This window comes from Metarhizium robertsii (genome assembly GCF_000187425.2).
Source record: "Metarhizium robertsii ARSEF 23 chromosome Unknown MAA_Scf_1, whole genome shotgun sequence".
In the NCBI taxonomy this organism is placed as follows: Eukaryota; Fungi; Ascomycota; class Sordariomycetes; order Hypocreales; family Clavicipitaceae; genus Metarhizium; species Metarhizium robertsii.
The window spans coordinates 1,233,763-1,258,304 of record NW_011942149.1 but is presented as its reverse complement, the minus strand read 5'-3'; the positions used below and the strand labels follow the sequence as shown (position 1 = coordinate 1,258,304).

General features: G+C 53.5%; 9 protein-coding genes across 9 annotated transcripts; 5 read left to right on the top strand and 4 right to left on the bottom strand.

Moving 5' to 3' along the window:
* Window positions 1-627: 627 nt before the first annotated feature.
* On the bottom strand, window positions 628-1,335 carry MAA_05018 (uncharacterized protein; the record flags this gene model as incomplete). The annotated part of the gene is made up of 1 exon (XM_007822529.1): window positions 628-1,335. The coding sequence occupies one exon, from the start codon at window positions 1,333-1,335 to the stop codon at window positions 628-630; it is 708 nt and encodes a 235-aa protein (XP_007820720.1).
* Window positions 1,336-2,613: 1,278 nt separating this feature from the next.
* MAA_05019 (NAD(P)-binding domain protein) lies at window positions 2,614-3,758 on the top strand (the record flags this gene model as incomplete). The annotated part of the gene is made up of 2 exons (XM_007822530.2): window positions 2,614-2,654; window positions 2,696-3,758. 2 exons carry the CDS (start codon window positions 2,614-2,616, stop codon window positions 3,756-3,758), a joined length of 1,104 nt encoding a protein of 367 aa, XP_007820721.2.
* A 358-nt stretch (window positions 3,759-4,116) lies between these two features.
* MAA_05020 (phospholipase-like protein) lies at window positions 4,117-6,293 on the bottom strand (the record flags this gene model as incomplete). The annotated part of the gene is made up of 3 exons (XM_007822531.2): window positions 4,117-5,453; window positions 5,539-6,099; window positions 6,209-6,293. The coding sequence occupies 3 exons, from the start codon at window positions 6,291-6,293 to the stop codon at window positions 4,117-4,119; spliced, it is 1,983 nt and encodes a 660-aa protein (XP_007820722.2).
* A 1,232-nt stretch (window positions 6,294-7,525) lies between these two features.
* On the bottom strand, window positions 7,526-8,968 carry MAA_05021 (uncharacterized protein; the record flags this gene model as incomplete). The annotated part of the gene is made up of 1 exon (XM_007822532.1): window positions 7,526-8,968. One exon carries the CDS (start codon window positions 8,966-8,968, stop codon window positions 7,526-7,528), a length of 1,443 nt encoding a protein of 480 aa, XP_007820723.1.
* Window positions 8,969-10,142: 1,174 nt separating this feature from the next.
* Window positions 10,143-11,643, top strand: MAA_05022 (acyltransferase; the record flags this gene model as incomplete). The annotated part of the gene is made up of 4 exons (XM_007822533.2): window positions 10,143-10,342; window positions 10,426-10,669; window positions 10,706-11,193; window positions 11,271-11,643. 4 exons carry the CDS (start codon window positions 10,143-10,145, stop codon window positions 11,641-11,643), a joined length of 1,305 nt encoding a protein of 434 aa, XP_007820724.2.
* A 779-nt stretch (window positions 11,644-12,422) lies between these two features.
* On the top strand, window positions 12,423-13,058 carry MAA_05023 (isochorismatase hydrolase; the record flags this gene model as incomplete). The annotated part of the gene is made up of 1 exon (XM_007822534.1): window positions 12,423-13,058. One exon carries the CDS (start codon window positions 12,423-12,425, stop codon window positions 13,056-13,058), a length of 636 nt encoding a protein of 211 aa, XP_007820725.1.
* A 3,440-nt stretch (window positions 13,059-16,498) lies between these two features.
* On the top strand, window positions 16,499-18,215 carry MAA_05024 (general substrate transporter; the record flags this gene model as incomplete). Its single annotated transcript, XM_007822535.1, has 4 exons — window positions 16,499-16,783; window positions 16,852-17,098; window positions 17,172-17,251; window positions 17,322-18,215. 4 exons carry the CDS (start codon window positions 16,499-16,501, stop codon window positions 18,213-18,215), a joined length of 1,506 nt encoding a protein of 501 aa, XP_007820726.1.
* Window positions 18,216-20,299: 2,084 nt separating this feature from the next.
* On the top strand, window positions 20,300-22,125 carry MAA_05025 (5'-nucleotidase precursor; the record flags this gene model as incomplete). The annotated part of the gene is made up of 2 exons (XM_007822536.1): window positions 20,300-20,420; window positions 20,504-22,125. The coding sequence occupies 2 exons, from the start codon at window positions 20,300-20,302 to the stop codon at window positions 22,123-22,125; spliced, it is 1,743 nt and encodes a 580-aa protein (XP_007820727.1).
* A 697-nt stretch (window positions 22,126-22,822) lies between these two features.
* MAA_05026 (Glycosyl transferase, family 31) lies at window positions 22,823-23,686 on the bottom strand (the record flags this gene model as incomplete). Its single annotated transcript, XM_007822537.1, has 1 exon — window positions 22,823-23,686. The coding sequence occupies one exon, from the start codon at window positions 23,684-23,686 to the stop codon at window positions 22,823-22,825; it is 864 nt and encodes a 287-aa protein (XP_007820728.1).
* Window positions 23,687-24,542: the final 856 nt, after the last annotated feature.

Sequence of the window (24,542 nt, the reverse complement as noted above, 5' to 3'; positions counted from 1 at the left end):
ATCCCCAAAACATCAGTTGAGGCGCGGCGCTACAGGCAAGTCGTCCAGGAAACACGAATATCACGAGACCTGCTCCGGCGTGCGATACTTGCAAGACAAGACTATAGTCCAGAGCCTCCCCTTTTCACCCTTGCATTGCCCTCCATGTGCAAAACTGCAGAACCGATACCCGGCCGAGCCCGCCAACTCCTGTCGAAAAAAAAAAGACAAATGGTCGATCCAAACGTCGGCAAAGAAAATATAAACGTGCTCTTCGTTTTGCCTGCTAAAATGAAAAAAAAAAAAAAAAAAAGATTCTCAGACCCCCAGATCCCCAGCTTCACTTGTTTAAACTATCCCCCCGAACGCCCGCGCCTCCAATGACTGATAGACGGCCCCTTGCCCGTACGGATATACCCAGCTTGTCCGAAAGCTCTCCTCACGCCCATCTTTCGTAGTCGGGAAAGTAACAGCTGTGAATCCTTTCCGCATAGTCAATTATCGTAGGGTAGCTTTGCACAATCTCGGCCGTGGCAGGGGCACTGTAAAAAAAAAACGGTTTAGCAAAACGTCTCAGAAGAACAAGTGCTCCAGACACCGGGACATTTAATTTTTAAAAAAATAATAATAACAAAAACAGAACGCTACTCACGCGGTGCAGACCAGAGCGCCAGCAATGAAGCCGTAAAGCGTCGCATCAGCCTCGGTAGGCTCGTCACCGCCCAGCACCCAAAACGGCGCGTCGTCGTCGTTTGTCCTTGTCCGCCGGCGACTGCCCGTCTTGACCGACTCCGTCAGCAGGGCGTTGACGCCGTCCCAGGCCTCCTCCGCGAGCAGGCGCACCTCGTCGTCCGCCAGGCGCCCCGTGCCCTGCTGGTACAGCCCTCCGAGGACGGCGCGGCGCGCCAGCCAGCCGGCGACGAGGTGCAGCGGCCACGGCACCGATGCGAGGACGTGGGCGCGCATCTCGGCGTAGTTGTCGCACCACTTCTCGCGCGCCCCGTAGAAGTAGACCTTGTCCTCGAGCAGGGCGCGGATGGCGAGGTCGTGGGCACGCTGGGCGGGCGGCAGCCCGGCGTTGAGGTCGGGCAGCGCGCCGGCCGCGACGAGGCTGCGTATGATGAGGGTCGAGTCGCCCGTTGCGACTGGCGCGCCGGAGTCGGGGGCGGCGACCTCGACGTAGGGTATTTTTCCTTTGGGCGCGGACCGGGGAGAGCCCCCGCCCAGGTGGTACGGGACGCGGCCGAAGCGCAGCCTGGCTTCGAGCTTGGTGACGAACGGGGACCAGACGTAGGCGTTGGTGGGTGGCGAGCCGCGGAACACGGTGAGCTGGTGGACGCTGTCGGAGGAGGGCATGTTTCTCGTGGTCGGGGCGCAGTGGTGGTGAGGGTTGGGGCGCGTTGCTCTTGGTGCGAGCGAGCGTGTGTCTGTTTGTTTGGATTGATCGTGAGGTTGTCGTGGGTGGTTGACTTGGGCCGTTTGCGCGGGGAGCTGCCAGTTTACCAGTTGACGTCACAGGTGCGCGCAGCTGTCAGGTGTCAGCCGCAGCGATGCTTTGACACATGCGTGAAACAGAAATGGTAGTCAGTCAATCTGCAGCCTTAACATAACTGATTGATAGGTTGCCATGAAAAACGCCGCTTTCCCACGTATAAAATTACTCTTCATCACACCTTGACGCCGTAGAACGTCGGACCATCAGTTCGGTAACGAATTCCTGGCATTACCACCAGTCAACCACATGCAAGGAAAGCAGGGACTGGACGAGGGCAAAGGGCCGCCACGTCCTGGACCTTGACGGACGGATCGCCCCGTTGATGGAGCAATGCAACTCCTAAAAATTGACTCGTCAGAAAAAGATTGCATATTCCTCCTCGAGGAAACCAAAATATCTGCATTGAGTCATACCGAGGACTTATGCGCTCAAATTTGGTGACAGTCAACCTGTCGGCTATGGCATTTCACAATCTGGTGGGGCAATAGCCGGCGTCAAATACCGTTTCCGACGCAGACAGCTGCACCAACTGCATGTTGCCGATGTGGAAAAGCTCCACATTTGCCGCCGCCTGGCCGGGGCAGCCGTTGACCTTGCTTGACTGGGCAGGGGATTGTGTCCCTTTCAAACATGAAATAAATGAGTGAATATATATGTTTTTTCTTAAAAAAAAAAAAAGATGGCTCAATTAATCGTTTTATTGATACTTTGGAGAGCAGAAAACATGAAGAAAGATGGAAAGGCTGAGCCCGAGTTTGTCTTGGAAGAAACAACATGGCTGCCATACGATCGGCGGCCAGGCCCCAAGTGTGCGGTTTATGCTTTTCCAGGGTGGGGCAGCGGAGAGCGGGGACGACAAAAGGCCAAGATACGAGCTCGGTGGGAATATTCTTCGGGAACAGCAGTGCCTCATCTGGGATGAGATGCCAGTGGCTATTATTAATGCAAATTTATTTTTTTAACGCATCAAACTTGTATATATAAGCGGTGTCCAGAGCCCTGAACGTGGTAGCTTCAACCAGACACATTGTCACCTACGCTACTCACCAGTTGACCTTTTACGCTCCCCCTCGTCTTCGATTGAACCGGCAACCATCATCAGCTGAGTGGAAAAAAAAAGGCCCAGGAACAAGGACACAATGGCGAGCAAGTCGTTCAACGTCGGCGTCATCGGCTACGGGTGAGTTCCCAACTCAGCGCCTGAAGCGCCAGAGCTGACAGCGAGGGGCAACGAAGCATGTCGGCCAAGATCTTCCACATCCCCTTCATCGCGACGACGCCGCAGCTCAAGCTTCACAGCATCGTGCAGCGAACCCCCCGGGACGGCAACTCGGCGCCGCAGGACCACCCCTCTGCCAGGCACTACACCGACGCCAAGCAGCTGCTCGCAGACGGCGAGGTGGACGTGGTGGTGGTGACGACGCCGCCCGACACGCACTTTGCGCTCACCAAGGCGGCGCTCGAGGCGGGCAAGCACGTCCTCACCGAGAAGCCGTTTGTGCCCACGGCCGCCGAGGCCGAGCAGCTCATGGCCCTGGCCCGGCAGCGCGGGCGCCTCGTGTGCGTGTACCAGAACCGGCGGTGGGACACGGACTTCCTCGTCGTCAAGCACCTCGTGGCCCACGACGTGGTCGGGCGCGTCGTCGAGCTCGACTCGCACTTTGACCGGTACCGCGCCGCGCCGCCGACCAACTGGAAGGGCGCGCTGGGCATCCCCTCGGGCGGCAGCGCGCTGTTCGACCTGGGCGCCCACCTCGTCGACCAGGCCTACGTGCTGTTCGGCATGCCGCGCGCCGTCCACGGCCGCCTGCTGGCCCAGCGCGCCGCCGCCCCCGACCTGTTCAACCCGGACGCCGTCGCCGCCGAGCTGACCTACCCGGACGGCAAGCTGGTCCACGTCCGCATCAGCTCCCTCAGCGCCGAGACGGACCAGCCGCGCTTCTGGCTGCGCGGCGCCCGGGGCAGCTTCCGCAAGCGCGGCCTCGACCCCCAGGAGGACCGCCTCAAGGCCGGCGTCGCGCCCTCCGCGCCCGGCTTTGGCCGCGAGGACCCGGACTCGATGCGCCTCGTCCTCGTCGGCGACGACGGCGTCCCCCGCGAGGCCAAGGTCCCGGACCTCGAGCCCGAGACCTACGCCGCCTTCTACGCCGCGTTTGGGAGGGCCCTCGAGACCGGCCGCGACGAGGACCTCCCCGTCAAGCCTTCCGAGGCGCGGGACGTGCTGCGCATCCTCGAGGCCGTGGTGGAGAGCGCAAAGACTGGCAGGGACGTAGTATTTGCTTGAAGAGCGGGCGAACACTGCGCGACTTTCAGGGGGCTGATACGCAAGGGGGAAACGCAATAAAACTGCTCATCGACCCTACTCCACGTCCGGGCTCTTCTCTGTACATCGTGTGCTGGCCGTCATGCAGTCACACTAAAAAAAAAAAGGTCATCGTGCACGAATCAGACTGCCGCCTGGTACCTCTTATTATAGCATCCCGTCCAACCGTACAGTACATGCGTGTATGCTGGTATTTTGATGCAGCCGTTTAGCCAAGACCCTGACCTCTTGCTTCAATTCTAGACCCAATTTTTTTTAAAAAAAACTCCAACCCTATCCCAACAATATCTTTTTAAAAAAAATGAAATTCCTCAAGATTCTACAAATTAAACGCCGTAACAGCCATAACCACCAGCCCCACGGTTGTCATCATCGCGCTCAGCTCCTGACCAGCAGCACCCGAGCTCTTGGAGAGGATGGGCTTGCCATAGAGACTCGGCACATACGGCGCGGGCTTCGTCTCGTTGAGCGTCCCATTCCAGCAGTAGTTGGTGAAGCACTGCCTACACTTGTCAGGCACGGCTGTCCTGGTGCGCTCGAAGCTGCGGGCGAGCATAGCGCAGCCGACGCACACGGCCCAGTCCGGGTCGCGCGTGCTGTTGAGCTGCGTGGCCACCGCCCAGCCGTTTTGGACAATGGCGTCGCGCTCGTCCGACTTGATGGCCATTTGAAAGGTGGATATGTTAGACTCGTAAATGTAGGGGTAGTTGGGGATGTAGACGATGAGCGGCGACGGCGCGGTGAGGTTGGACGAGTCGCAGCCGAAGAAGGCGGGCCTCGAGTTGAGGCCCAGGTTGACAAAGGTGTCCTTGCCCGGGACGGCGGGGAACCCTGTCCCGTTGGCAACGGAGGATTGCAGGGAGCGCTCGTAGGTGGCGATGGCGGACGCTCCGTCCGGCCAGCTGCTGTCCGTGTCGGCGGAGGAATCGATTGAAAACACCACGTCGACGCGTCTCTCGCGGAACAGGTGCGGGTGGTAAGGGACGTTTTGCAGATCCTCACCGCCGTCGACGAGGGTGAGACGGGTCTCGTTGGCGCTGGGATTCTTGGCCGTGTTCCAGCCCTTGAAAGGGTTTGGGGTCCAGTCTGCAATGTCATTACTCTCGTCGCCCAGAGCATTCAGGAAGGTTGTTAGAGCGTCAACGACGAACTTGGGAATGTCTTCGGGGACGTATCTGCTGTTTCCGTCCTTGATATACATGATAATCTGGTTGAATAAACTGCTCGAGGTGCCCATGATAAACCCGGCATTATCGAAGCCAACAATGCACTTTTGGTTGCTGGGAATCGAGCCATTGGTGAAGTTGGAGCCGACATACTGAAGAGGTACGAATCCCTGGAGCGAGGGGTCAAAGGAACCAAACTCCCAGGGGGTGAACTCGTAGATGGTTGAGTTTGACGCGATAATCTTTTGGCCGGGGGCGCGACCGTCGGCAACAATCAAGGGAAGCGGGTTCTTGCCGGATGAGAAGTCCGGGTCCTTTGCGATGGAAGAGTAGGTAAACCCCGGACCGCCGTTGGTGGCATTGATGAGCTGATATGCAAGCATGCGACCCCAGTAATCAGTAATGGACCGATCGAAGCCTGCCTTGTCCTTGGCATCCACATCGTCCAGGATCTCGCTGTAATACTGTAGCAGGCTGTATTGCTCGGGACCTGCGGGTTCAGCAAGATCAGCATGTGACTTTTACCCATGGAATGACGGGGTCTGAATGTCGTCTTGTCCGCCCTCCCCCCTTACCTTTGAGGATGGAATCGTCAAACTGCCAGATTTGCGGCGCGTTGACGGCGTCCTGGACCGAAGTGAAATTGTTGGTGTACATGCTGCCCACCAACCAGCTCCCGCCAGACAGACCAGAGATGTACGTCGCACTCTGAAGCAGGCCGCCCAAGTTGCCCTTTGTCTGACTGCCAGTCGAGCGGCTGTCCCAGGCGGCAACGGCACCGGCACCGTTCAGCATGGCGCGGTAACCGCCTCCGGAGACGGCCAAGCCAATGTTTGGCAGCGCGGTCGGGTCACTGGCGGCATTCTTGAGGTAGGCATCGCTGTCGAAGCCGGGGATGGCAATGCGCTTCAGGAGCTCGCGGATGGGGGCGACGGTTTCGTTTCGGCGCTTGGGGAGCCATTCCCTCTCCTGGGACGACAAGCCGCCGCCGTCTCGCACTTTCGGGCGGCTCGTGGGACAGTCGACGGGCGACGGCGCATAGCCCTTGGGCGACTGATCGGTGGCGCGTTGGACGAGGGACGCTTGGCGGACGACGACGTCGGCAGAACCCGAGGCATCGTGCTGGCGCGGGAGATCTGGTGCAAGGAGGGCAATGGCGTCAGCAACATGTGACGCATCGCATCTCGGGCCAACGGTTGTGCGGTGGCTGCGCGTCGGGGCATCGAGAAAACACATTGAACCTACCTTGGACAACGGCCGCGGCTACTTGGGCGGGAGCCAGCGCCGTCGCCGCGGCCAGCAGGAGCGACAGTTGACTTCCAATGGCCATTTGTCCCCCGCCGGTGCTGCGCCGCAAAAGTCAATTGAACAGACAGACAGCCCGAGAGGCGACGAGGGAAAAGAAGAAGTCAATGAGAAATGAAAAAGACTGGACGGGGAAGGGCGAGCGGACGGGCACAGCCAGTGGCAGCGCGAGCAACCCGAGGAATTAATATGACTCGGCTTGATACAAATACTAGTAGTCTGGTACGGAGTACTCCGTACTCATGTGTCGCCAAGCGGACAAGCTCTAGTGTCTTGGCCGTTTGGTCTTGGCGCCGCTACCTCGATGGAATCGGATTCACTTCTCTGCACCATCCCCGCCTGGTCGTTGGCGGACGGATGAGTCGGCCCCAGTTGGCCAGTTGGTTAGTTCAGTCAAACAAGAGCTCAATCAAAAAAAAAAAAAATGACACCTCGATGCAGTCTCTTTGCGCGGCGGAGACTGAGAGAGAGAGAGAGAGAGCGAGGCCAAGCTCGGCCGCCGGACATGGCTGGCTGGACCAGGGGCTGTTGTAAGATTGATGCCAAAAAAAGGAACACGAAATGCTCCGCTAGTCAAGGATCGATAGGTTATCGTAGAATGCATAAACACAACCAACAAACCATCGTTGCCGATTACTACACAACCACTTGGCCCAACGGAGGAGGCTATGCACCTTGTCTTGGCGATGCAACACACGGACAAAAGACTCGTAACGTCTGTTGCACTTGGCACGTACCAGCCAACGCTTCTGTCTCAGCCCATGACGTACGATGCGCTGGTTTCAAAACACTGGCTGATACGGTGCAACCAGACTTGGCACGAGATTCCCTGTGCCCAAGTAGCTGACATGCTGAGGACAACTGTCACGAAACATGTGTACGGCAGCTGCGAGTCTACAACACACACGTATCCATCACGACGAATCCCTTGTCCGTACTGCCATGGCAGCGAGGGCTGGCGTATGAAATGCCCATTGCGCACCACGCCAAAAACACTTGACCAGACACTCCGACTGAGTACAGAGTAGTTATTAGGTTGGCTAGTGCCATTTGCTGCATTACCCTTCCCATCCCTGCCGTCAAGCCTTTGCCCAGCCAAACCAATTGCACCGACGTCGAATGGGGTATCAATTTGCGCTGTGAACAAAGTCAACTCGCTATGCCAGACTCCAAACGTACCCAAGCGTCACTACTCAATATGAACCACCGCGCCGTAAATAACCCCCGGCGTCGCTGCTTCACGCATCCTCTGATCCCCTAGTCAGAAAACTCATCGCTTGGCGGCTCCCTCCCAAACGGGTGGTTGAATTTCAACAACCCATTCAGTCCGCCTACCCACGGATCATCATCCTCTGTACGGATTATACATGGCACACCGCCATGCCACTCCTCTCCCGGCCCGGCTCTACCAACAAATTCGCCCTCGACGCGAATCTCTGAACCCGGCAAGACACCGGCGCATCGTTTCCCATCAATGTTAAGATCTAGCTCTCGACCTCTATTTTTTGGACTCATTCGTAGCGTGACTTTGGTATCGAGGGGCAGCACAAGCGATCTGAAGCTCAGACTACACGGGGAAATAGGCGTGATGAGGAGTGACTTGACAAGTGGGTGAACTATAGGCCCGCCGGCGCTGAGGCTGTATGCTGTTGAGCCAGTCGGCGTGCTGATGAGGATGCCGTCTGCAATGGTCTCTGTCAAAAAGTGGCCGTTTTGGTATATATCGATGATGGCCAAGTGCGGGTGAGATCCTCTGTGGACGGATATCTCGTTGATGGCACGGAGAGAGGGTGATGGCTCCTGGGTCCCGGCGATGCTGGATTTATGCTGGTGGGCCAGCGTATCAGACACCTGATGGTTAATGTTGTCCCCCGAGCGATCAAAAATGTCGGCTTTGAGTCGGTGTCGCAGCAAAATCTTGGATGCCCGGCCAACACCCAGGCTCTTTCCGCGCAGCCTCTCCCACCCGGCAACATCAGCCGGGGTGTTGGCCGCTATACGCTCATCCCTCCCGTTGTCTATGGGCACAGCAGCATCCTGCACTGAAGCCACATCACTCCCACTCATGTACATTTCTCTCCATGCCTTCCTATACTCGCTGAAATTCCATTCCCCCAGAAAGCCCAGCGTGCCCATGCTAAAGGACAAGATTGGAGGCACGGAGCCATGCAGTTTGAACAAGCTCGCAGCTCGAAGGACCGTTCCGTCCCCACCAAAGGTGGCGATGACATCGATTTTGCCCGCAGTGTTGGACCGGCTATCGGATATGTAGATGGGGAACGGGAGGTGGTTGCGAATAACGGCCGCAATGCGCGGCTCCACGACGAGATTGACGTCTGGGTAGTCTGTGCGAATGTGTTTGGCAAACTTGATGACAGACTCGGTCACATCAGGCGCGTAGAGCTTTTGCACAAGGAGTAGATTCCGAGGTGGCCGCGGCCAATGGAGCGACAGCAGCGACGAGCCGGGTTTCGTGCTCTGAAGGTAGCGTGGGAAGGTGCGGTCGGGAAGCTCATTGACGCTACGGACTTGTGCGCTGCGTAGGGGGAGGCTCGTCGAGAAGTTGTGGCGTGAGCTGCATGTTGGTGTTTCTGACGTTGTTCGCCTTCGTGGCAGTGATGCTGGAGCTCTGGGTTGTCCACCGAGACCGGACTGGCGAGTGGAGGCGAGAAGCTCCTGTAGCAGCTGACGCCTGGACATATTCGCCTACCATTGTCTCCCTTTTCAAGAGACAAAGCAAAGGCAGGATCTGGAACTAGCCGCAGTCAACTCCTAGTTTGAACATGCAAACAACGGTGGGCCTCGCGGGTGGCGGGATTGCAGTGCTAGGATTTAGCCTTGGAAGGCAGCCAGTGAGGCAAGCTGGTGGTTTAGCAGTGGACATTTGCAGCTGGGTGGTTAACTGCGGGGACTGACCGCTTGCCTAATCTTGTCAGGCAACGGCAAGAAAGCTAGCATCGAGGAGGCGCCGTTGAATTTAAACCAACAGCCAATAGTGACACTTCGAGACACGAGAGAGAATATAACACGACTCATTTGCACCTCTTGAGTTCGAATGCACATCACTTGAATCCGTGCGTACCCAGCCTGCTTTCAGCTGAAAGGTAGCCAAGATTCTGTTGGCATACGGAGTACCCCGCTGGCAGATTGACCAGACTGCTTGCGTGGTTGGCTGACGGAACTCGGCGCTGGAAGCTCTCTAAATGACAACCTCTGATTGGCCGCCTGCCAGGTCAGCTGAAGCTCTGCAGGACACACGGCCGCCAATTTTCAGGCAGCTCATGGCCTAAGGAGCAGGAGCGTTGGGACTCGGGCTAGAGGCTGACATGGATCGTCATCGCGTCACATGTGCCGCCGCCTAACATTCAACGTCTCCCAACATCAATTTCTTTCTATCTTCACGTCACCAGCACGATTTCTTTGCTCCGCCCAGGCTCTTTCGGGACGTGGCAGGCCAGGTCAGGAGTGTACTGGTCAGTACACCTGACTCTTGCCACGCGATTTAGAGAAGCTTCCAGGCAGTATTCCTAACAGCATATTCACAACACCAGTCGACCGGCATAGAGTAACGCTGGGTCGATCCCGCCACCCGCCCGACAACTTGGGCACCCTGCAAGGTACGCGATTGAGCGAAGCGTTTGCATATAGAGCTAGCAGATTCCTTCACTTGAATGCAACTCAATTTCATCCGTCGTCTGCATGAGCTTCCTGTGCATTGCTGCTAATTGTCTCTCGCCACAGAGTTCCATGTCCTTGCCTACTTACTCCGTACTTATCCGGCCTTTCCGCTCAGACCGCTGTTGCGCCCACACATTTGCATCTGAAATTCGCTTCACCGTATTGGTGCAGTATCAATCATTTTCAACAGGCCGTCATGCCTGAGTTCGCGGAGAATGACAGCCCGGAGAGCAATGCCCCGACTCCAGAGATTGCTGCAGGGTTCAAGAATGACGAGGAACAGCCAGCCAACTCATCACGGTTTGTCCACCCTTCGGGCAAGAGCGGTCATGGGCTTGGTATGCAAATACTACGGGGCATTACATTCACCGTTTACTTTACATTTTGCTGCTTTGCGTGAGTATCCTTGTCTCATCCGCCGTGCTGCCGGGGCTCAACGGATTGACCATGGTCGTCTAACGAAACCTTTGGCTTCATAGAATCGTCATCACTCAAACTATCGGTGCCCCATTGTACTTTATCAACCGCGAGTGGTTTTACGCATACATGGCCATGACAAAGCAGTCCTTTGCACTCACGATTACTGTCATGACTCATATTTGGGGCCCTGCTCTCGTTCGTATTAGCGGTGATGAGTCTGTAGCTGGACAAATTTTGGCCACTCCTGGTGGCGGCGTCGAGTTCAAATTTCCGGAACGCATGGTTATGATTGCAAACCACCAAGTAAGTTGACATGTGGTGATGGTATCACCAGGCGAGATCGCCGCCAGACAGGGGCTAACGCCAGTCGCCGCGCAGATTTACACAGATTGGCTGTACTTGTGGTGGGTTGGTTATGCAAATCGGCCAGGAATGCATGGGCACATCTACATCATTCTCAAAGAATCTCTAAAGTACATACCATTCATAGGAACTGGCATGATGTTTTACGGTTTCATCTACATGTCGAGAAAGATGGCTACGGATCAACCCAGGCTGGCTTATCGATTGAACAAACTCAAGCAGAAGAAGATTGACCCATCGGGCAGGGCTTATTTTGACCCCATGTGGCTTCTTCTGTTCCCGGAAGGCACTAATCTGTCCAGAAATGGCCGGAAAAAGTCTTCTCAGTGGGCAGAAAAGAATGGTCTCAAGGACCCCGATCATGTCATGTTGCCCCGAAGCACAGGCATATTCTTCTGTCTGAATGAGCTGAAGGATACAGTGGATTATGTATACGACTGTACTGTGGCCTACGAAGGAATACCGTAAGTTTCGGTCACTGCCGTCCCTAGGAACAATGAGACAAGACGATACAATTGCTGACGACACTCACACTCAACAGTCGAGGTAAATACGGAGAAGAAATCTTTGGGTTGGCAAGCACATACTTTCAGGGCCGCCCCCCGAAGTCGGTAAATCTGTACTGGCGGCGATTTCGGCTTGCTGACATCCCCCTCAACGACCAGAAGGAATTTGACATCTGGCTTCGGGACCAATGGTATAAGAAGGATGCGTTAATGGAGGAGTATCTCAAAAAGGGCCGTTTCCCAGCCTTGACCAGGGGCAAGACCGAGTATGTTGAGACTGAAGTCAAAACTAGACACCCGTGGGAAATCTTGCAAATATTCACCGTTGTGGGAACCGCTGGGTTGCTGTGGCACAACGTGCGGAAGTTTCTGTCAACAATCGCAGCCAAAGTGGGCGTAATGGTATGATGGCTGTGAGATGGGAGTGCGGAGAGGCATTCATGAGTAAACTATTTGGGACACTTGCATAGCTGTGGACAGGTATAAGGCGACGTGGAGGCTGGGCTTTTCTAATTTTGTATACGTTTTCAGAGTCAGGAGTCGGTTTTATGGGCGAGGATGGACGACGGTTAAGACACTGTGACACTTTTGGAGCGTGGAGCGAGATGGCTGAAATTGTGCGGACTTTTTATTCAGGAGTCCAATGGCGTTTATGAATAGACTCAGCGATTGCATGTCATGAAGATGAATGCAAGATTGTGCATATTCGGAGGCTTCTGCAATGTGCCGAGTTGGCAGTGGTTTCTGCCCTCTATCAGGCAGCTCGAACGGAAATCTTGACAGACTCGAAAATCTAACCTCACTGTCTTGAGAGACCTACGACAGAAGATCTCGCTCGTCTTTGCAGCTATGAAGTCCCTCGATAAGACGCTCTCTGTTAGTCAACTACTCCTTAACCCAATCGCCGGTAATGACGCCGTCTCTCCTACGCAGGTCGGGTCCATCCTTCTCCGTGGGCAAACCTACTTACGGAATTCTCATCGGTTCAAGAGTCCATCATCAGAGCAAACGAGGCGAGAGAAGAGCCATATCCCGATGTGCAAGCAAGTCCGGTGGTGCTGTTAGACTGTGGAGTCTGACCGCGCCCTTCCGGCACATTGATAAGACGACATCTAGACTCCTTCTGTCAAATGAAGAAGCAGCGAAACAATGACTTGCATGTGACCATCAGTTCACCAGCTGCAACAATGCTACCAGCTTCCGCATCGCCAACCGCCCTGCTGCTCATCGATATCCAGCAGGGCATGAGACACGCGACGCACTGGGGCCCAGAGAGAAGTACGCCCGAGTTCGAGTCCAAGGTCGAATCCGTGCTGCGCGCCGCTCGCGCGTACAACCAACGCCGGCCAGACAAGCCCGTCCTCATCATCCACGCCCACAACCACTCCGCGAGACTGGCCTCGCCGCTGCACCCGGCGTATGTATTCCCGGACGGCGCAATCGGCGTCGCGCCGATGGCCGTCGCAGCCCCCGTTGCCCCGGAGCCGGTGCTCGTCAAGGACGTCAACTCCGCTTTTATAGGGACCGATCTGGAGGCGCGCTTGAGAGCGTTCAAGACGGCGCAGCTGGTCGTCCTGGGGCTGAGCACCGACGAGTGCGTGAGTTCGACTGTGAGAATGGCCGCCAATTTGAAGCTTCTTGAGCGGGATGCCGCGGGGAGCCCGGCCGAGAGCAGGATAGTCTTGTTGAGCGACGCCACGGCCGCCTGGGCCAAGGGCGGGTTCTGCGCCCGGACTATTCACGAAGTTCACCTTGCGAGTTTAAATGGCGAGTTTGCGAGGGTGGAAACGACCGAGGATGCGATCGAGGCCGTCTTGCGTTAGCCGCCCATTCGTCGTGTCGGCTGGCAATGCGGAAAGAAGGCAATCATGGCTATGGCTGGGGAGCAAGGACATTGGGACCTGGGATGAACCCTCGTTTCGCGAGGCTCTCAGCATGCCAGCTGATTTGAACCACTGGCCGAGTTGATTTGCGAATCACGCGTTGCAAATACAAGCAGTGGAAATGTGATTTCCACATACATGACTATTCTACACTCCCGGTTTATTTTCCCGCACTACATGTCTACGGCTTTCGTAGTTGCTTAACTTCCTTTAACTTCCTTTCTCGGCACCACTCTGTCCGTGGCCGTGGGTGCCTTGAATGCTGGTCGCTGGCTACGTGCGTAACGTATCTCGTTATCGTCTCTGAGATTGCCTTTCGATCTAGAACTTCCTAAGAAATCACATCGCCTACTACCACAAACGTCCTTTACGGCACCGCGTGGTCTTGTCTGCAGCCATGATATGTGATCCGGTCTCGTGGATATTCGTTGGATGGAATGTACCTATTAGATCCTGTGTAGTTTTACGACGGAAGTAAAACCAAGCATTGTCACTAATGCTGTGTTGATGACGTAGTTGGAAGTAGCTCCGGTTAGAGAATTTATTGAACTCCGTCGGCTCGTCGGCTCCTTGCTAGGTACTCAACACAGAATCCGAAGTACCTCATTCTATATTCATGTTAGCGCATGCAATATCTAGAGTTCCATGCAAAAGAGAGCTCGGGACGCAATGATCTCGAAACCCAGGAGCAACTATGCTTAGTGTGTATGCTTGATGATCTGCAGGCATCAATTTATTGGTTCATTTATACGCTTGATGACCTGAAGAGATACTGGATATACAAAAGGAAAAGGGTTCCGCTTTTCGGGTCCAGATTCAGTGACATTATATCAAAAGGGGTTGAGACCATTCGACGGAACAATTTGTGGCCTTGTGAAGACTGGGAGTGTAGGACGCCATCTCAAATTCACTTTTGGGCCGAGGGAAAGACCACCGCCAGTGTTGAAGGTGAGGTAAAGCATGGCTGCTGGTGTTGTATACAGTTGTAATTTCAACAACCCCATGGACCACAGAAAAGCAAAGCAGTGCCTCCAATATGCCGTGTGTTGGTGGCTGAACGAGTGTATTACCAAGTGTGTCAACTTGGTCGACCGAGGCATCCCATGATGATTGATGGCCCGATGTTGGTTATTTCGGCGTGATGCCTCGGCAACTCTGATATTCTGCCGAAAGGCAAAAACGGCATATAGCCGGTATGGTTTGCTGGGAATAAAGTCGGGGAACAGACACCGGGTATGAGCATGTAGTTGAAGTAGGCTTGGCTTGGTCCTTTGTCATCAGGCCAACAGCTCTGAATCCGCTGTGCTTTTTTCAGCCCACAAACTTCGAGCCCATCAAGGTCCTGGACATCCACTCGATAGGAAATAGGCATCAACTTGGCGTGCATTCGGAAGAAGTAGGGACTATTTTCCAAAAACATAAATCATCATTCGAGCCTATTGGATTGTGAAATCGCGTTATTGATTCAGGCTGTATCGAGATGGATCTCTTGGACCTCGTTTGTTGGCAGGAAGCAGGTTGGCGTGGCGTTGATATCTAGCAGGTTTTGTGGCAACTTTGAAAGCACTAAATACGAGCCAAGTCATGGCCGACTTGCTGCTGTTTGCCTGTGGATTACACCTCGGCATCCTTCCTCACGGAATGCCCCTTTATTGGCTGTCGATTGGACTAACCGAACCCCTCCAAGTGTTCCCAGGGAAGAAGAGGTCGTAGGTGGCGGGACGAGCCTGAGATGGCGTTCCACAGGTTTGTCGGATGTGGCAAAGGCCGTACGGAGGAGGTGTTTAAGCACAAAACGGACGCCGTTCGCTGCTCGTTGATTGAGTTGTGGCTGGTTCCTTTGCTGAAAATGGACGAGTCACGACACCAATGGAAATTTGAGTACCTTGGCAACTTCTTTCCTGTTGTGCGAGGACAACAAACAGTAGTCCGTAGCAGTGCACTCTAGAGATCCATGCCAAGCCCCGCCATGTGTTATAGAGCCATGATAGGTTTCGATGGTCTGTTCGGCTGATTTCTAATTGGTGGGACGGAGCCAATCTGGCTCAGGTCCCGATGCGACGGAGCGCGTCCCAAGATGCAGAGAACTGGTGAGATGAAAGAGCGAGAGTGGAGGTTGCAGGCGATGTTGTGAGCTGATTGACGAGAGTTGAAGGTCACTTGCATCACGCCCACGTCGTGCCAACCACGTGTACTAGTCGCCGTTTGCTCCTTCCCTCTCAGCATCCCTCATCTCATGGCGACCGGAGGCAGGTATGACAGGATGGCTGGGGGTTGAGACAGGCCAATTAAAATTTAAAGTACTATTCTGCAGGCATCTGGAATCACTGGGCTTTGTTTTTGCAATTCCATACGCCGTACTCCGTACCAAGACTTGTCTCGTATGCCCCGTGCCTTTCCGATCGCGTACAACGCAAACAATGCGCTCATCAAGAGACCATTCGTCTTGCACAAGCGACTGAGACGCCTTCCCCGCAGAGACACATGCCGTACCCACGCAGCTGGCGGCGCCGTCAAGATCATCAGAGAACACCTTGTCAAGATATTGCCATCCCCGCAAGCCCAAGCCGCCAATTTTTGGCCTCCTCCTGGTCCCGAAACGGCCAACACGCCCGGCGCATCCCAGCAGTTCCAGGCTCAGCGACCCGCTTCCCCGCAACACCTCAACCTACTAGTTTCTGGGGTAGAGCTCTTGGCTTCGCTGTCTGCCACACCTCAGCGGATCACCGGCGTGGAGGAAGGGAACGAGGCCGAGCATTCTGCAGGTAAATCTCTAATCTCTGAGGTCGGCAGATGGAGTCGCTCGTTCAAATCTGGCGCTCTAGCCATCCCCAGTCCCCACCAAGCAGTGTGCTTGCTAGGAAGCTTATTGACAAGGTAGTACGGAGTGCGTGCTACGGAGTTGTGCGTGCAATGACGGAGTAGCCGCTGGCAAGTCCGCAAAGAGTCGACGTCTCCCGTCAGACAGCTTTCTCGATCCTCCACCTAAATTATGGATCTAGCGCCAGTGGTAGCCTCCAACCTCCTTGCTTGGCTTGGCTATCCACCATTTCAACAGCGAAGGCTATCTTGTTAGTTCCTTGGGTCCTTGATGCCAAAAGGTGCCGAACTAGAGCCGCCAGGAGGTCCGGATGGAAGTTGCCCGTCTTCGCCGGGAATTGCTCGCCAGAGATTTGCTCCTAGCCGTCCCCGCTACTATATATCTTTTACTGCTCGCCCTCATTTCAGTCGCAAAAGTCTTCATAACCAGTGCTAAGAAAACTTTGTACTGTTCTGGACCCAGTGGCTCCATGCAATTGCCCGTCTGCGTCATCGCTTTTGTCTAATCAACGGGTACAACAACGGTGAGAGTTTATACTACCGTTCCGCGGGGCTCAACCATGGCATCTCGTCTCGAAGATGCTGAGAAGCAAATGGTGGAACACCGGGATCTTGCCAGCGCGTCTAATGAAAAGCTTGAGAGCCAACTCGCAGAGGCCGGTGATGCCGATAGCGACTATGGATTTACAAAAGTTGAGCAGAGGAAGATCATTCGCAGAATCGACCGTCGACTGGTTCTTACCGTTGGTTTTATGTACTGCGTTAGTCTTATGGACCGGACCAATATGAGTGCCGCCAACATTGCGGGCATGAGTGTTGAGCTCAAGTTGATCAACAATCGATACGTGAGTTAAAGAACCAATTATTGAACAATAGCAGGAAGCATCAAGCACTGCCAGCTAACGCTCTCTAGAACATTGCCAATCTTGTCTTTTTTGTGACGTATATTGTTTTCCAGCCCCCATCCACTATACTTGTGCGAGCAATTGGACCGCGAGTTCACCTTGCAGCAATAACACTTCTTTGGGGGGCCGTTATGATTGGAATGGGGTTCGTCCAGAACTTCTCCCAGCTAGCAGCCCTCAGAGCTGTGCTTGGTCTCTTTGAGGCAGGCTTCTTCCCGAGTTGTGTTTACTTGCTCAGCACTTGGTATACTCGATGTACGTATTATAGAAATCCTAAAGACCTCTCAAATAAGGGACCAGAAGAACATGCTACTGACTACAACTATAGATGAGATTGGCAAAAGATACTCAGTGTTTTATGTTGTTGGATGCTTAGCATCTGCTTGCTCCGGTATTTTGGCTTACGGCGTAAGTACATGTGCTATGCGACACCAATTATCAAGTTGTCAATAGCAACTAACGTTGGTTCTTCTCAAAGCTTATGCAGCTCAACGGACGGGAAGGCCTCACAGGCTGGCGCTGGATTTTCATCATCGAAGGCGCACTGACTTGTGGCCTGGCGATTGGCGCTTACTGGCTTCTGGTCGACTTCCCAGATTCCACTCGCAAGACTTGGAGCTTCTTAAATTTGCGAGAGCGGCAGTGGATTGTCAGTCGTGTCCAACGTGACAGAGGTGATGCCAAGGTTGAGCCATTCAACCTCGGAAAGTTCCTCGGAGGCGGAACGGACTGGAAGATTTGGGTTTATGCTATGATCTTCTTCAACACTACGACTATAAGCTATGCTCTTGCTTATACGCTACCAATTATCCTTGTTTCCAATCTAGGTTTCTCCGTGGGGGCAGCTCAGTGCCTTGTTGCTCCTCCTTATGCTTTTGCTGGCATTGTCATGTTCACCATGGGCTGGCTTGGGGACAAGCATCGCATTCGTGGACTCATCATTATTGGCAACATGATACTGTGCCTCATTGGCCTTCCGATAATGGGCTGGCACTCCAAGGCTGCCGTACGATACTTTGGCGTTTTCCTCGTTACAGCCGGCGCCAACAGCAATGTTCCTGCTACGATGTCTTTTCAGGCCAACAATGTGCGTGGCCAGTGGAAGCGAGCCTTTTGCAGTGCCACGCTTGTTGGCTTTGGCGGCATCGGCGGCATTTGTGGCAGTCTTGTGTTCCGAGAGCAGGACAAACTTACTGGTTACAAACCCGGCATGTATGCATGCATCGCCTGTGCGCTTCTCAACGTTATCCTGGTTTGCGTTTGTGATTTGGAGTTTTTCCGACAAAATAAGAAGGCCGACAGGGGCGAGAAGTTGTTGGAGAGCGACGATAATGTAAGGACACCCGCCCTATTGCATCTCGATGGTGCGTGAGAGAACACCAACCCTAACCGTGCACAGGAAACCTCGGCTGCCGATTTCAGATATACCTATTAAACCTTGATGACGTTATGTCTGCGGCTTTGACGCGATTAGCATGCGAGTGTTTAATTGCCTAGGGATTTAGTGCTTTGTAATACATGGTGATTACGATGACAATGGAAATACAATAGTCGCGAGTGACTTGTGTGCTACCCGCTATGCAAACGGATGAATCAATTGTGCGGACCACAAAGGCATAGTGGTCAATCACTCATTGTATCCAAATCAGTTTGTCATTGTTGGCAGAGAGATACAAATAGCTCAAGTTTGGTGAATTTATGGCAGGCAAGATACCAAGTTGAATTTGAGCTTGCCCGATGTACAGCTTGACTTTGCGGTGAAACTGCCCACAACATGAGTAATCTCGTCTTTCTTTTCGTGCCCCTGGGTGTCGTATTCTTTTGGCTGGCGGCATTTGCTTGCCTGAAGCGCAGTACGCGAGCAGGAAACAGATGTGGACGTCTAGACTCGGCCGAGCGGCAGTCCGTGGCTGAGAATGGCTTCAGCAGTTTGACGAGCTCGATAGCGGCTACCGAATCGGAATCGTTGCCAGAAGCAGAGCCAGGGACGGAAACAGAAGCGCCACAGCCACCACGTGAAAGGCCAAAGACCACTCACATTGATATTGAGGGAGCCGGAGGCCGGACCCGACACGGCATTAGACGGGCTATAGGAAACATATTCGATGTAGGGGGGCCGAGATATGCGCCTTTGTATATACATCCTGGTTCATCCGATATGTCGCCGCCGTCGTCGTCGTCTTCTTCTTCTTCTACTTCACCTTCGCCGTCTTCGCTGGAGTGGCGGCCGTCGTTCTCAACACTGCGGAATCATCTAGCAGGAGTGTTTCGTTCAAGTACTAGTTCCCCAAGGGATGCCGAAGGAACTGCGTTCCAGGGCGAAAGAGTCTCTGAAGAGTCAAATATCATTTTCAACATGTCACTGTGAGCATTCAGAAGCTGCGAAGAGAGGAGAAGTTGCGTTATTGTTATAAGTCTGGTGGCTTGGTAAAAGGCGCGTGGGGGTCAGGTTCCGGCTATACGGAGTTGGGCGGGAGGTTATGGGAACACAGCTTGGGTGGTTTGGGGAATGGGCAGTGTCAGACTTTATTTTCCCGTGAAGTCGTACATGGACAATTAGCCACGGCCGCGGGGGGAAGAATTGTATTCGAAATTCGGAATGGGCCAGGTGCGGTCCGTAGAAACAACCTTGGTACGTCACCGTACGTGTACGCCGTTACATGTTGACGACAAAAAGGCGGTAGATGGGTGGTGCCTGAGTATTTGCCGTCTGGTCTGGTCAAGACATCCCAGACGTCATATTAAGCTTATCAGAATTAAACGAGGAGGTGGCGGATGAGTTTATTTCGGCACCAAACAATTGGCTAGACGTGTCGGCCACCTCGTGCCGGCCTGCCCGTCGCTTCGCCTGACGATGACACTGGAGACAGCCAAGTCGGCCGGTTTGCTGACCAAAGGATTCCGCTGCAGCCTATATAAGTATCGAATATTGTTGTCCACGCGAGGCACAGCTGAGACATTTTCCCTCCCTCCCGTGTTGGTTGCTTGGTCCTGGACGGCGAAAGCCCACCTTCCCATCTCCGTCTTGGACCTCAGACCAATGACTGCATCCACGTGCGGACAATGCCGCCGTCGTATCGGCTAGGCACTAGGTTTTAAACGAAAAGCTTCCAGGTCCAACCCGTCGCTTTTGCCAGATCGCCGTCACTATTTTGACCTCTCTTCATGCGCCTCACCCCGCATACATCGTTGGGGCACGTGGCCGTCGTAGCTGAAGGACAAGGTGTGTGACTCTGTTTAGTAAGATTGAATGGCGCCGACCGATTAAATAGGCCCATTCTTCATTTGAACTTTCCGTCGCCAGGGCCTGAATCTTATCTTGCACAGCCGTGTTCGCTGTTGTTGTTGGAGCTCGTCCGGTTGCATTGGCTCTGGGAGAAGGGCGCTGCATCCAAGAACCGACGCACAGTTGATCTCTGGCATTTTGAAGTGCGTAGTACTAGCATCCTACACAACATGAAGATCGCTGCGACGCTGGCCGTATTGGCAATTGGCCCTGTTGCCCTCGCCGATGATGTTCTTTACAGCAGTCGCTTTTCGAAGCGTGGCTTGCTCCCGAACGGCAATTACAATCTCTGTATGATGTCTCCGCTGCCAAAAGCATCGATACCTTCACATATGTATTGACGCGAGATGGCTCAACTAACCTTGAACTGCTAGCATTCTTTCACGTCAACGACGTCCATGCCCATCTGGACCAGTACACCAAAGCCGGCGCAGACTGCACAGATGCCACAAAAGGCTGCTTCGGAGGCTACGCCCGCATCAAGACCAAGGTCCATGAGCTGCGGAAACAGAACCCTGACCACCTGTGGCTGAACGCAGGCGATGAATTCCAAGGCACCCTGTTCTATACCTTCTATGGCGGGGAAAAGATTGCCGAGACTATCAACGACCTGAAATTCGATGCCATGACCCTCGGCAACCACGAATGGGACGGAGGCGACGAGAATCTTGGCAAGTTCTTGAAGAACTTGACTTTCCCCATCGTCTCCTGCAACGTCAAGAGCACCGTCAAGGACTTGAACGAGACCATCAAGAACTACCACATCTTCGAAAAGCATGATCTCGCCGTTATTGGTGCCACGACCGAGACCACGCCCAACATTGCCAATGTTGGCAAGGGAACCACCTTTCTTGACCCGATTCCAGAGATCCAAAAGGCCATTTATGAGATCCGTAACACAACCAAGGTCAAGCGCATAGTGGCACTCACCCACCTCGGCTACGAGGTAGACCAGAAGCTTGCCCAGCAAACGGAGGGCCTCTCACTCATCATTGGCGGCCACAGCCACACATTGCTGGGCAACATGGACAAGGCCGAGGGCAAATACCCTACCATTGTCAAGGACAAGGGCGGCAATGAAGTCTTTGTCGTCACCTCCTACCGATGGGGCGAGTTCCTGGGCTCAATCGAGATGACCTTTGATGAGAACGGCAGGGCCTTGTCCTATCACGGAGCACCCATCCACATGGACAACACCACCTCCCTAGAAAAGAACCTCCAAAAAAACATCACCGCCTGGAGAGGCCCCTTTGAGAAGTACGCCGCCGAGGTCATCGGGAGCACAAAGAACGTCCTGGACCAGACGACGTGCCAAAAGGGCGACTGTCTGCTGGGCCAAGTCATTACCGATGCAATGCTCGAGTACCGCCAGAACCAGACCAACGGCACCGCCGACAGGCCCGACTTCGCCATCATCAACGCCGGCGGCATCCGGGCCACCATTGACGAGGGAAACATTACCCGCGGACAAGTCATCACCTCGTTCCCGTTCGGCAACGCCGTCACCCAACTCAAGTACTCTGGTGCCGATCTGCGCAAGATTCTCGAAGGCTGCGTCTCCCGCGTCAGCCAGTTCAATCAGAAAAAGACATCCTCCTGGTTCCAGGTCTCTGGCAACATTGTCGTCGAGTACAACGAGAGCAGAGACGCCGGGTCCAGGCTGGTCAGGGCTACCGTCGGCGGCAAGGCGCTGGACGACAAGACCGACTACAATGTCGTCACGGTCGATTTTGTCGCCGGCGGCGGCGATAATCTCCTCAAGCCCGCTACCGAGTTTGTCACCCTCGAGTCGCTGGACCAGGTTCTCGTCGCGTACATCGGGGCGCACACGCCGCTTCAGAACGCTCTGCAGCAGCGTGTTGTTTCTTCAAACGGCACGGCGGGAAGGGGTGCTGGAGACGGGGGCAAGGCTTCAAATGGAGAGTCTAGGGGTGCGAGCTTGCGCGCGCCTCGTCTGTTGGCTGGCTCGTCTTTTCTGCAAGCGCTTGTTTTGTGATTGACTTTGGGCAATTTGACGACGGATGTATTGCAATAGCAGAGGACTAGTGTGGAATGGTAGCCACACTGCACGGTAGCAGCTCTTTGTAGCGTTATGATGCACTGCGATGAGACTGGGTAGACTTTGGATGTCGAGATACGTACCATTTGCAGGAGATGTGCAAGGGGACGACATGGGCATGATGTGGGTTGTTGAATATAAAAGAGCATCACTTCTATGAGATGTGCTGATGGAAAAGCTGTTCATGACGAGTTCAAATACTCAACATAGATTGAAAGATATCTTGTAACAAATTCGTCTCGCAAAATGGACAGGCGACATTAGCAATATTGACAGCTGCAGGTATTAGGGTGATTTTCGGCTTTTGCGGAGCAATTTAGTAGAACTATTAACGAACGCTGGTATTAATAACCTGAAGTATGTAAAACAGAGAGCCTTGACCCCAGATCATGACGTACAATTTCTGTGACAAGGGCTCAATTCAATAATAATCTCGAAGGGTCTCTAAGATCTTGAGTTGCTAAAAGGCAAGAAGGGAAAAGTAGCCGCTTTATATACATAAAAGAAACGCCCAGGCCTAGGGCTCTGGCCTAGGCACGTGTTTAAGCTGTGTAACTAACAAGTCCCGTATCGGTGAAGCCCCTTTGTTGGGCTTCACGATCTGTTGGGCCTTTTCCGTGTAACAGTAACAATTTCAAACAACGTTGGCATCTGCCACGTAAGTATTGAATCCTTCTTGGGATGCTCCTAAATTCCAGATATTATCGCACACCCAATGATCGATGTCGTAGGTTAGGAGCGCTTTTGGAATCGTTTCCATCATTGATACGTACGGTCTTGAGAGTCCTATTGAATGCATCCAGTCGTTCCAGCGAGTCCGAAGGGATAGTCTCCGTTCAGGCCTTTGTAATGGTGGCATGGGGTTAATGCCCCCTTGACTAAAGCAGTTGGCGACTTTTCTCCAAAGGCGTTTGTCTTTCAGCTTGTGGACAGCAATAACATTGCTTCCATAGACTGCGTGCGATATCGCATGAGGGTGAGTGCCGGCCCTTGCCCACGCGAAGTCATGTTCTCTAGAGTCGGAATCGTCGTAATCAAACTTCTCGTCGCCACGAAAGTTGACAAAGTTTGCCGTCTGAGATCCCTTGTGCATTAGGATACCGACAGCTGCGTCCTCACCGGTCAAGACATTAAACCTCTCCTGCAGCGAAACTAGTAATTGCACCATATCCCAGGTGATTGTGTACATTGACCCATGTGCGAAGGTATTGTATCCCGAGTCTGAGAAATAGAGCTGCCCAATAACGGTTCGGTTTACAGCAGCTGTTAGATGACCCGTCTGGTTGGATAACCTAGGGACCAGGTACTTCTCCCAGAACGCAGGAGCATTGATCCAAACATCGGTGTCTAATTTGGTCACAAATTCGTACTTGGATCCATGTTTTATAAGCCATTTGTATAATTCAAGGGTTTTGATGGTATTGGCGGTGATGTCATCTTCGGGGATATGGTCGAGGACAATTAAATCGCCAAATGTGCGATTTTCAAACCGAATCATCTCACTCCAGCCGGGGCCTGGGTTGGACACAACAAAACGAGGATCAAACGGGACATGTCGAAACAGCCGCATCCACGTTGATCGTATTAACATTCGTCGTTCAACATCCTGGGCCGCACATATAACTGCCGCCAGCCATGGACGACGTACTTTGTGGTCTGATGTGTCGTGAATTCTTTCAAGCGGCGAGACAGGGAACGGTATCAAGGAATATTGCGGATTGTGCGAGGTTTTGATGGCTTTTTGGTGAACGACTGTTTCGACCGTCCAAGTTTGGGGGCCAGAACGACCGTAGGCAAAAAAAAGATATTTGATGAGACTTAGAGAAATTAAAACGCTAATAATAATGAAACGAAATTGCCGCTTTTTCATGGATTTTAAAATGGCCAGCCTTGAACATGTACGTATCTGCCAAGCTAAATTTTCGAGTGCCATTGTTAGACCGCAAATCGGCGCATGCAGGCACTGCCTGGAGTGTAATAGGGAAGTCTGAAAGTGGAATGCATAACGATTGAAAAGACGAAACATGAAAGTTTCAGTCACGAGACCGTGGTGGGAAGTGGGAGCTGGAAGTGGGAGCTGGAAGCTCACAGCCCCGAGCACATGCAGGCTTTTGTGTTGGGACATGGAAGTAACGTCTGTGTGGCACTTCTGCCGAATGCGCCTGGGGACTTGGCGCCACTCCGAACTAGCTTTACGCCACTGTATATGCAGTTCCGCAATGGTTATTACACGAAACAGGCTTAATAAAACGTAAAGCCTAATAAAAGGGGCCTTATTAATAAAAAACTTTTTAGCTATAAAAATTAAATATATTTTAAAGTAAAAGCTTTAAATATATTAATTTTTTTTATTT